This window comes from Diabrotica undecimpunctata, chromosome 10 (assembly GCF_040954645.1).
Source record: "Diabrotica undecimpunctata isolate CICGRU chromosome 10, icDiaUnde3, whole genome shotgun sequence".
NCBI lineage: Eukaryota > Metazoa > Arthropoda > Insecta > Coleoptera > Chrysomelidae > Diabrotica > Diabrotica undecimpunctata.
The window spans coordinates 48,316,144-48,328,898 of NC_092812.1; the positions used below are offsets into that span (position 1 = coordinate 48,316,144).

Below are 12,755 nucleotides of genomic sequence, written 5' to 3' on the forward strand. Positions count from 1 at the left end.
TTATTTAGTTTAAAACGTTTATTTATTTTCGTTACAACATTCATAAAACAAAATACAAAAATATTGAATAATATCCTTATTTGAAAACTTAAACAATTGCTTCCACTGATCCAATAAGTTCTATTCACATCAAATTGAGATCATATTATGGATTTGTACATTTTGGTTAACATAAACTAAACTTTGCATGTTTTCATGGACATAAAGTCAACCACGAAACACAACTTACACGATCTTCATGGTAGCAAAATATTTATTTTTAGAAAAGTCAAATTCGGGGGGTTTCGTGGAATCCTTTTTGTGTCCACCGGCTAATAATTTTAAAACAATAAAATTAGTTTTACATATTGTCAATAGATCTGTTAGTTCGCTGTCAGGAACTATGCTCTCCAGCAGCTGCCGAGCTTGGTGGAAATGTTTACACCCCGCTATATATAAAAAGACACTGTCAACTGGTTGCTGCTGAAATCTCTCAAATGAAGTCATTTCCCTAAATTCAGAATATACTACAGGAGGCGGAGTTAGAAGGTTTTGAAATGGCGCAAATCTGTGCTCGTACCTTACTTGTTCGCTGTCGAAACGTGGGTTAGGGATAGTTAACTTCCCTTCTAGTCGGAAACCCATCAAAGCCTGCAACATAAATCAAAGACATGTTTTACTCTAATCCACAAATAAACATAATGTTCACGATAAAGATAGATAAAAGTAAATACAAAGGGGGAAATTATGTGAAATATGAAGGAAGAAAAGTAAAAAATTAAATATTATGTTTACATGGGTTTAAGCCACAATTGATTCTAATTAAAATTATCAATTTTATAATTGTTATTTGACGTTTCGAGCTCCACTCCGGAAATCGTTGAAACGCTATTTATGCATTACAAATAGATTTGTTGACAGTTAAAATTTTAATATTTTTCCAAACATATAAGTTGAATTTAATACAAACATTAAAATAATCTAGGGGACAGCTATATTAAAAGCTTTAAATCAAAGTTAGCTGCAAATACAAAAATAAATTTAAGTTTTTAACCTTGTTGTTTGGTTGATTATTGTACCCACTTGAATGGTAATGCTGATAAGAATGGCTATAAAAAATTTAACAAAACTGTAATATGCGTTTTTTTCTATGACATAAAAAGTAATATTTCTTTATTGGTACTTGATTTTCGATTTCTTTGTAGATTTTTATTTAGTCTAGCAATTGCCAATATTGGAGAGATATCATTTAAATCGCGAAACGCAGTGGCGTGCTATTGGGATGCTTCAAGCTGGCAAAAGTCACAGAGACGTTGCTGAGGTCCTTCACACAAACAGAAGTGTCATTAATCGTTTTTGGTTAAGGTGTTAAGAAACCGGTGATGCTGCTGAACGTCATACAGGCCGTACAAGAATAACCAACCAAATTAAAGACCGTTTTATTAGCTTGCAGGCTTTGCGAGAACGCACTGTAACTGTATCCCAATTACAAATGATGCTGCAAGAGACTCATGAGGTGATGACTCAGAGAAAATCGCGCTTATCGACTTCAGTGAGCACAAGAACACGCAAATTGGCTTAGACGTGTGAAGACCTCTACTTTGTTCACACGTGGGTCCCTATTTGGATTTGTACCAGATCAGAAGGTTCATAAAAAGCAAGGCGGCAGTATAATTGTATGGGATTGCACACTCTTGGTGGAAGAACCAAACAGACTACTGCAATATTATTTTTGAACCTATAGTTGTACCCCTTTCAAAACAAGCTGGTCCCCAATTTCATTTAATGTACGACAATGCGCGTCCTCATATTGCCAGGATCGTGCGAACATTCCTCGAAGATAATGAAATTGAGGCTTTACGATGGCCTGCACAATCGCCATATTTAAACCCAATTGAGAATGTATGGAAAATATTGGGCAAACGCATTTTACAATAAAATATTGCGTTTAATACAAGACTGAATATATAAGAATACTGTAACAAGACATTGACCAGCTGATCATGAGTTTGCCTTACAGATGTAGAATAGTAATCAACAATCGTGGAGGTCATACACTATACTAACTTAAACTAAAGACTACTTTGTTTAGAATTCAGGGGCAACAAATTGGCTTTTTATTTTTTTTTTAGCATTTTTTTGGCTTCTCTTGGAGTTATCATTTAGTTTTCTAGAGAGCTATTGTGATAATTCTAAGAAAATCTTTATTTTATATTCGGGACACTTGTTTATAACTTTTTATTAAAAATATTTGAAATAAATTATTTGAATTCGATCTGGAATTATTTGAATTTGGATTTCTAGATCATAATCATTCTTTTATTGGCGAATTCCAAATTCTTCACATCCAAAATAAAAGCCTTAAGCTAAATTTATTAGAAACTATGGAAATGAACAAATTAAAAACATACATAATTCTGAATGACCAACTTGAAACAAACAGTTCTACCCTCCTCAACCTATTTCGTTAAAGCCTTTAAATTGTAAACACATCCAAAAATAGATCACTTGAGAAAGGCACTCTGGTGAAACAGCTGTAGTGATAAAGTATTAGAATAAATTTTTGAACGAATGAATTTCCATCAAATAACGGTCGAATTCATCACTTATTTTAAATCCTTCTGTAACCTCGCATTTTGTTTTTGTCCCCTAGATTATTTTGATGTGTGTATTATAAAAAAAATCTTACTAGCTTATTATTTATAATGTATATTTTTTGAACAATAATATAATAAAAATTTATATATTTACAGAGTTTATCTGTGCTAAAAATGAGATTAAGTAATTACTCTAATAATCATTTTTTGAGATACAAATTCTAAACTCACTTTTTGTGCAATTGTAAATACAGATTTACTGTTGTAAATATATAAATTATATTATGTTATTTAATAGTATTATTGTTTTACAGAAACGTTTTATAAAACTAGTTATCACGTACAGTCCACTAATTTACCAACCGTTGCACGTCATCGGCGTCATAGCCCGTGACGTCACATGATACCAACACGAAATATTTAGGCGGTAGGTGTGTTCTTTTTTAGAATCACTTTGCCGAGTACACTGGTATTACAGCCACTAGACATATTTTATTATATACGCGTAGAACTAATATTTAAAGATTTCTATTAATGTTAACTTGAAGAAATAGGTAACAATATGTTTCATTTAATTTGTATAAATGCATTATAAAGCGTTTTTATGAAGAACATTTGTTCGGAACACACTGTAACTGTAATCGAACGAAGGTGAAATTTTGGTATAAATTAGTAACACTTATTTGACAGTTGCGGTGTTGACAATTTTTGTACTTTATTATTTTAAATTTTAAAGTGAATACCGCTTGTTTTATATTTTTACCTATTTAATAAAATCTGTTCTTTTTAGAACAAAATTAGTGTGTTTTATTTCAAAAATGTCACGTAAGAATTTAAATAGTCGTTGTAAAGAGTATAATAATAATTATGAGACCTATTTGATTTAAAATGGATTCAGGATTTTTTTATACTTTTGCAACTATGTCAACTTCGATATCTGACGTAGATAATGACGTGCAACGGTTTGTAAATTAGATGGAGTGTAATAGTAATACGTTTATAATAATAATTCAAAGTTACGTATATCCCTTCCCGTCAGCTGCACAGAACGAATAACCAAGTTGTTTGATGGTTATTGTTTTCCAAATTGACGGTTGACTTACTAGGCCTCGATCTTGTAGGCATATAGCCATGCTTCTAGTTGATAATTCTGAGGGTGATGTTTGTACCCTCAGGATAATATCAAATTCTGATTGTTTTGTTCGTTGTATATGTATTATGTATAATTTGTAGATGATGTGTCCCTGATTTTCTATTAATCCGCTAATGTTGATATGTTCTTGTTACTGCTGTGTTTGCTACATATTTTCTTCATTAAGTAGGATGAGAGCTGCTTCTTGGATTTTTCTCTTTTTCATATCTGTTCTTTCATGACTATTGATTTAACTTTCCATTGTACTCTGTGTTCACTATCCCAGGCATGTTTGAATATCTGTGATTTGGCGAAGTCTCTGTTTTTGATGTATGTTTTATACTCGTTTACTCTGATACTCAGTGGTCTTGTGGTTTCTCCCACATAGAAATTGTTGCATTCACGCACTCTTGTGTGTTGTTAAGTTTGGTTTTGGACAGAATAGAGCTGTATTTGTTGTTTTGAATGTTGCTGTGATGTTCTTATTTCCTACCTTTTTTAATATTTCCGATAAGCCCTTCACACCTTTAAATCCATCTATACATCCCTTTTTGTGGGCATTTTTGGATTGCTTATGGTGTTTTGTTGTTTCCTCTCTTCAATCTTATTAATTTAAATGTCTGCTGGTATGGGTTGTTTTTTTTTGTAAACTTTAGTTGGACCCATTACAATCAAATATATTAATGCCATATAAACATAATATTTAACTTAGACATACCACAAGAAAACAGTTACAGAATCTTTTTAAACGAAAAAAATCTCTAATAACAAAGAGTTTTTCAAAGGAAAAAACGAGGCAGAAAAGAAATGCGATACTAAAATTACCTTATAATAACCCCCGCACATGTTTTGCAGAGCTTGAAGATATACAATATCTCTGTTATATTGCCTAGATTTTTTCTTATTCCTCGGCTTCTTTTTGGTAGTTCCTTTGCCTTTGTGAACATCATGCAGAATCTCATTTTCCAATAAAAAGCTATCGGCTCTAGATAAAGCTGAGATTAGCCAGCCATACAAAAATTCATACAAATACCTGGAAAAGTAAATGTACCTTAAAGATATATTTACTGACTAAAATATGCGAGAAGTACAATAATTTTGTTACCTTTTTAGTAAATAATATATAGATCTTTCGTCTTTTATTTATGAATTGATTCCCAAGTTAGATGGGCTAGGTTAAATTACAGACGGATAAATACTTCCGCCCGTAATACTGAAATAATGGCATCTTCTATGGTAAACATTCCAGAAGTAAAAACACCTTTTTGTTGGGATCTCTAGGTGCAGGGTACTTCAGGTTGTTACAGGTTAGTAAAATCAGGATGTGGTCTTGGGAAGTCTAAAAGGTAAGAGTATGGAGTTACTGGATACATTAAAAAAAATCTCTCATTTATATTTAATAGTCGATATGAGTATGATTTATAGAAAAATGAAGGACACCCTTCTAAGGACCAGTGATAGGTGCTGAACACTGAGTGTGTACGCCCTTTAAGTTGTACTAAATGAGAATTAAACAAAAGCTTTTTACAACCAAAAGAACAGAAGATAGAATTGAATGGTGTAACGATCTGGAATTTAGTATTTTCTTCCGTTTCTTAGTATTTCTTTATGCTTTACTATTTTTCTTCTGAAAATACTTGGCAATCAATATTTCCTTTCTTATTTAATTCATTTTCGTTCTAAAATTTCTCAGAACATAATTATATTCAAGCCATGAGCTATTTTAAACAAATCACTATGGATCAAGAGATAAGATAGGTTATCAGATGAAGAGCAGAGCATTGTTTTAACTAACATGCTTTTTAGAGCGATTATTACATCTAAAATTCTGACCTATTGACTATTAGGGAAGATCCATATGTTTCGACACAGGGACAATTAAAGAGCGAAAATGAATTAAATAAGAAAGGAAATACTGTGCACAAACTACTTTTAGAAGAAAAATAGTAAAACATGAAGAGAGGCTACGAAAAGGAAGTACTTAAAGTAATGGTACCAGTGAATCAAGAGGTTACAACCTCTACGAACCTGAAATTTATATCAATGAATTCTGCTTCACTTATGGATTAATGTAAAATAATTATTAGGTGCTCAACGTTATTTTTCATGTAATTTATATTTAAAATGTCTTGAAACCACTGCCATTAAACACCATAAAACAACAAAAAATGACACCAATGATAAACGTTTCATATGCTCAAGAATGGTAATACTAACCAGTGTCACCATAATTATACAAAATATGTTTTGTTCTGAAAAATAAAAATTATCATATTTTTATGTATATTTACTCTCACCTACTTTTAACAGAAAATTATTGCTTTGTTACCATGATTACTTTAGACTTGGTGAGGTTAGGTTTGGTTACGTTAGATTAGATTAGGTTTATTAGGATTATTTTACATTTTTAATAATAAAATATCAAGGAAAATATGAAATTTAAGTTAATACATATTGTGGGATGAATCGATATCAATAAAACATTATAACTTTATTTCGGCATAACCCTGCCTCGTCAGAGATCCGAGAAGATACAACTCGTCAATTGCTTTCTAAAACTTAAAAGGCACTCGAAATAATGATATGCATTGAAATAAGCATAATATGAAAAGAAAATTTAAAGGTAATCAGTTTAGTGCAGAAAATAATTATGAATTACCCAGCTACTCGGCAAAATATCGACGAAGCTCGTATTGGTCATGCCAATAGAAGGAGCAGCGGAGGGCAGACATATTATGTAACAGTTACCAGCTGAAGTCCGTTTGAAGAGGTTTACTCTCCGGACACTGGAACTCACTTAAGCATGGGTGTATGTTACCTGAAGTAAAATTTAATTAAAATATTAAACATCATATAATATTATCAACATCATGTACAATCTTTGGTAACACATTACATTTTAAAGGGTTTTTACCCAAATATTTTGGTGGCTCAGGCATGGTAGCCTGTATTTTAACCTGATGATGGAACAGTTGTTCCGAAAACGTTCGTGTTTTTAATGTTGCCCTTTTAAGGGTTTTTATAAAATAAAATATACCCACATACAAAGACTAACCTCTTTTAGTTAAAAAAAACTCTCCACCTTTTTATTACAGAGGTAATTTCACCCCTAAACCGTTTTTTCGAACTTTTCATAAAATCGCATATAAAAACTTTTAATCTCACGAATTAATTTTGTAATATTTAAAAAAAAATTGTTACAGGAAGGCAGAAAAGTGTCTCCCAAATTAAAATGCATCTTTTGGAAGACTATTCACTACGAATTTTGACCAGGATGAACGGCTTGTGGAATGCAATTTTAGATTCCCTTGCCGAGTAATTTATCCAGCTGTTTGTTTCGCAAATTTTAGGAAATACAGTGGTTAAGATTTGAATTCGGTTTCGCTAAGTAGAAATCGTTCGATTTCTCTTTTTGTTTTTAGATGGCGTAGTTACGTCCGTATATAGTTATTTTAATAACTATTGTCTAGGACGCGAGAGATTTTTGTTTTGGTTCAGAGCAGTGACTATACCGTTCTGACGAGACCTAAGGAGGTAGAAATACGTATCAGCGGTTGTTGCTGCACTGTATCAAAACAAAAATCTAATACCGTCATTCTGTTTTGTTATTTACTTCGTTTGAAGTACCAAAAAATGAATTCACTACGAATTTTGACCAGGATGAACGGCTTGTGGAATGCAATTTTAGATTCCCTTGCCGAGTAATTTATCCAGCTGTTTGTTTCGCAAATTTTAGGAAATACAGTGGTTAAGATTTGAATTCGGTTTCGCTAAGTAGAAATCGTTCGATTTCTCTTTTTGTTTTTAGATGGCGTAGTTACGTCCGTATATAGTTATTTTAATAACTATTGTCTAGGACGCGAGAGATTTTTGTTTTGGTTCAGAGCAGTGACTATACCGTTCTGACGAGACCTAAGGAGGTAGAAATACGTATCAGCGGTTGTTGCTGCACTGTATCAAAACAAAAATCTAATACCGTCATTCTGTTTTGTTATTTACTTCGTTTGAAGTACCAAAAAATGAATTCACTACGAATTTTGACCAGGATGAACGGCTTGTGGAATGCAATTTTAGATTCCCTTGCCGAGTAATTTATCCAGCTGTTTGTTTCGCAAATTTTAGGAAATACAGTGGTTAAGATTTGAATTCGGTTTCGCTAAGTAGAAATCGTTCGATTTCTCTTTTTGTTTTTAGATGGCGTAGTTACGTCCGTATATAGTTATTTTAATAACTATTGTCTAGGACGCGAGAGATTTTTGTTTTGGTTCAGAGCAGTGACTATACCGTTCTGACGAGACCTAAGGAGGTAGAAATACGTATCAGCGGTTGTTGCTGCACTGTATCAAAACAAAAATCTAATACCGTCATTCTGTTTTGTTATTTACTTCATTTGAAGTACCAAAAAATGAATTCACTACGAATTTTGACCAGGATGAACGGCTTGTGGAATGCAATTTTAGATTCCCTTGCCGAGTAATTTATCCAGCTGTTTGTTTCGCAAATTTTAGGAAATACAGTGGTTAAGATTTGAATTCGGTTTCGCTAAGTAGAAATCGTTCGATTTCTCTTTTTGTTTTTAGATGGCGTAGTTACGTCCGTATATAGTTATTTTAATAACTATTGTCTAGGACGGGAGAGATTTTTGTTTTGGTTCAGAGCTGTGACTATACCGTTCTGACGAGACCTAAGGAGGTCGAAATACGTATCAGCGGTTGTTGCTGCACTGTATCAAAACAAAAATCTAATACCGTCATTCTGTTTTGTTATTTACTTCGTTTGAAGTACCAAAAAATGAATTCACTACGAATTTTGACCAGGATGAACGGCTTGTGGAATGCAATTTTAGATTCCCTTGCCGAGTAATTTATCCAGCTGTTTGTTTCGCAAATTTTAGGAAATACAGTGGTTAAGATTTGAATTCGGTTTCGCTAAGTAGAAATCGTTTGATTTCTCTTTTTGTTTTTAGATGGCGTAGTTACGTCCGTATATAGTTATTTTAATAACTATTGTCTAGGACGGGAGAGATTTTTGTTTTGGTTCAGAGCAGTGACTATACCGTTCTGACGAGACCTAAGGAGGTAGAAATACGTATCAGCGGTTGTTGCTGCACTGTATCAAAACAAAAATCTAATACCGTCATTCTGTTTTTAATAACAGTACAGATATTTTTTTAACTTATCCCCAGTTTAATTCATTTAAGTAAAATATAATAGAACATACCAATAAATGTAGTAAAACTCATGCACACTATAAAGTTCCAACTCAAATCCAGCCAACAGATACATAATCATGATTCTTAAAGTGTGATATAAAATCCAGGTTCCAAAGCAGGCTATATGTGGTCTAGAAATTGGAGAATTAACGGAAAGGGTGTGCAAGTATGCGTCTACTCTTTCTGCCTGAAAAAAATGTATGGTCAATATATATATATATATATATATATATATATATATATATATATATATATATATATATATATATATATATATATATATATATACATCCTGCTATCATTTTGGCAACGATATATTATGCTTTTACCATCAATTTGGCATCGTCTTGCAAAGTGGCATCTGTACATCGATGTCACTTTACAAGACCTTAATAACTTTTTTCCTGTACTTGTTACAAGAAGTCTTATCATCTCAATTGATTTGATGCCGTTTTGGTTCTTTAAAATATCAGCTTTCTTTTTTATCCCTTACTAAGTTATATAAGTTAATTCTAAAAAATGTATATCCCACTTTTATTAACAGTCATTTTGGCATCGCTGTTGAATACAATATTACCCACAAAGAAATAGTCAGCTTGAGAATATATATATATATATATATATATATATATATATATATATATATATATATATATATATATATATATATATATATATATATATATATATATATTCGGCAAATTTTTAACTACCGTATAGGTTATTCAGTATGATGTGGAACAAAGATAACACTTAATTGTTTAAATAGAAGTGAGAGGCAGTCACCATCTCGATGTAGTAGGTATGACTTTTAAACAGTGTTGCTATTATTTCTGTTACATCTTTCCTTTTAAAATTTTAGTCCGATACACGAGTCTAAAATAATATTTAAATCCACTACAGTTCATTGTAGAATGAAAATTAATATTGTCCCAAAAAAATTCAAATAAAGTAGCCACGTAATTGTTATTTTCTAATCGATTTTATCAATTACCTAATTAGTTAACAAAGAACATTGATTTAAGTAATTTATGTGTGGCAACAAAGCATTATTCCCCTGAAGAGTTATAAAATTTTAAGCAACGCCTTCTTTCACAGTGCGAAGCGGCATAAAAATACACCGATGACCGACAGTAATTATCGGACATTGATGGGGAGTGCAGTTCTTTGCATAAAATTATTTCGTCGCCAACTTTCCGTCGGTAAATCTTAAGAAAAACTCAAACACTTATAGGTATTCGAGTTTTAAATGTAATTTTTGTAGATTTTTAGTTGTGGTAGCTAGGAAATAAAACAATAATTAACTTAACAAACATTAACTAAATATAAATATTATTTTTATAAGAAAAAACCAACTAAAAAAATTATTCTAAATAATTAAAATTAAAGACATTTTTAAACAATCTCTAACCAATTAAATGTTCAAACAAACCACCATTTTAAGCTAAACAAAATCCGAATCTATCAATTAAAGCAAGTCTCATTGCATTTAGCTGATTTGGTTGTACTCGACTACAAAGTTGAACAATTTTTTCTTGCAATTCTTAGAATGTTTTAGCCAAGTAATAATATTTAAAGATCTCTATTATTGTAAACTTAAAGAAATACATCCTAACTTGCTTCATTTAATTTGTATAAGTGGATTATAAGGAGTTTTATAAAGCACACTTATCCGGATCACACTCTATCTGCGATCGAACAAAGGTATTTTAGGAATAAATTGGTAACACTTATTTGACAGTTGCGGTTTTGACACTTCAGATTTGTTTTTATTATTTACTATTAATTAAATTCTGTTCTTTTTAAAACAAAATTAGTGGGATTTAATTCCAATATCACATAAGATGTTAAATAGTCGTTGTAAAGAGATGGTAGCTTCTTTAATTCATTATATTGAACAGGCCCGTGATAAAAACGGCCCCATTCACCGATGAAGATGTTTAAAATATAAATTTTTCATTTAAAGTGTAGCTGTAGCTTTAAATTTACATATTTCCACTGCGAGTTCTATCTCTCAGGCCGTAAAAATTAATACACCTCTCACGGCACCACCCCAAATACGTACTAGGCCTAAAAAAGTTACCAATACTGAATTAATAAATACAAACTAAATTCGTAATAAAATTGACAGTATGTATAAACAAAGTAAGTATACTTTTCGTTAGATATCATAAAGTGCAATTAAGTTAAACAGATTTGTTTAACATGAAATCAAATTTAATTCTTTTCAGAAGAACATGTGACTTTGATCTCGTTATGGATTCAATTTAAGGAAAAACAACTGTTTAGTGGTTGTCTTATGTCACTCAGCATTATACTGAAGAACGCTGGTTTTAAATTGCTAAAAGATTATCGAGAACTGATGTAACAGTTTCATATTGCTGTGAAGAGAACAGAATTTTTGAGATTATATCAAAAATATAAGCATGAAGAACTAGACAAGTTTGTTTTTATAGATGAAACTTGATTTTTTAAAATGGATCTATGTGTTGCTCGATCAGAATAAAAGAAGTGTAAAATCTATTAAAACTTACCGAAAACGGTAATATATAAAAATTATTTTGTAGATACATTATTCTTCATGCTGGTAATGAAAATGGCTTGCTTCATTGAGAGCGCAGAGGCTATATTTTCCTCTAACCCGGCTTTAATGGACTACTATGGGGAAATGAATTAAGCAAATTTTTTATCGTGGTTTGAAAATCAACTATCAGAAAGTTTGTCTGACCCATCCCTAATTATAATGGATAACTTTCCATACCATAGAATATTGTTAGAGAAAGCACCAAACATGTCTTCAACCAAGACTGAAATAAAAGATTGGTTAACTAACAATAAACTGCTTTTTAATGACACAATGTTGAAAAACGAGCTTTTGCAGATAGTTGCGCAGTAAGTACGCCTGACGAGAGTTTAGGTTATTAATACTTATGTCTAGAAACAAGCCAAAAAAAGATTGTTGATGATTTAGCAGAACAATATGGCCATAAAGTATTACGTCTGTCACCATATCGCTGTATTTTCAATGCTATAGATGGTTATAAAGAAAATGTGATGCTTTAGACATGTGGAAAGAAGCTCTACAAACTGTTACACCCCACATATGGCAAAATTCTATTGGTCATATAGAAAATGTAATTAAAAAGTGGTACGACCGAGAGCATATAATAAGGAAATTCTAACTATTATAATCAATATAGACGGTGATATGACTATTTGAGCATTAAAATAAGCTTCATTTTTTATAGGTTTAAATTGATCATGAAACAAAGTTTTTCTAAAAAAAACCATAGATGGATGAAAAAAATATAAAAAAGACTAAAATCTGAAAACAGAAGTATGTACTAATATGTAACTTTTAAGCATCACACTTTTTTACACTGTTCACAAATTATATAAAACCATCATATGCACAATTGTAATATATCGATCAGAAAACTGAAACTTAAATAAAGCTGAAGACAAAAGATTGATCAACATTTGAAAATCTAGTTATAACAAATCATTTAAAAGTAAATAAGTAATGAAAAAAGTGTTGTTTTTAATCTATTTTACTTCCTTATACTACACAAGCGGCTCAAATAGTTTTTAACGTAAGATTATTAGTTAAGACTTGTTTTCTATTTCTAATTTTTTTATTTATTTACATTGAATATTAATTTGTTTTGTTGTATAATCCAATTCTGCAATAATTATGTGAAATATTTCATTTAAAATGAATTCAGTATTTTTTTTGTAATTTGGCAACAATGTCAACTTAGATCTCTGACGTAGATACTGACGTGCATCGGGGTTTATACTGTCCCTACTGTATATATTATATATTGTACAAAGA

At 31.2% G+C, this 12,755-nt stretch overlaps 1 protein-coding gene across 3 annotated transcripts in view; it reads right to left on the bottom strand.

The window, feature by feature from the left end:
• The window catches only part of LOC140451966 (N-alpha-acetyltransferase 35, NatC auxiliary subunit-like), a 33,926-nt gene continuing 21,171 nt past the window's right edge, over positions 1–12,755 (bottom strand). For 2 of the 3 annotated variants that reach the window (XM_072545953.1, XM_072545954.1), the window contains 3 exons: positions 8,929–9,107; positions 4,534–4,741; positions 1–630 (listed from right to left, as the gene is read on the bottom strand). In XM_072545953.1, the coding sequence (XP_072402054.1) occupies positions 226–630; positions 4,534–4,741; positions 8,929–9,107 (792 nt within the window). In that variant the 3' untranslated portion in view covers positions 1–225. The remainder of the gene's footprint in view (positions 631–4,533; positions 4,742–8,928; positions 9,108–12,755) is intronic. The other variant, XM_072545955.1, reaches the window with a different exon arrangement.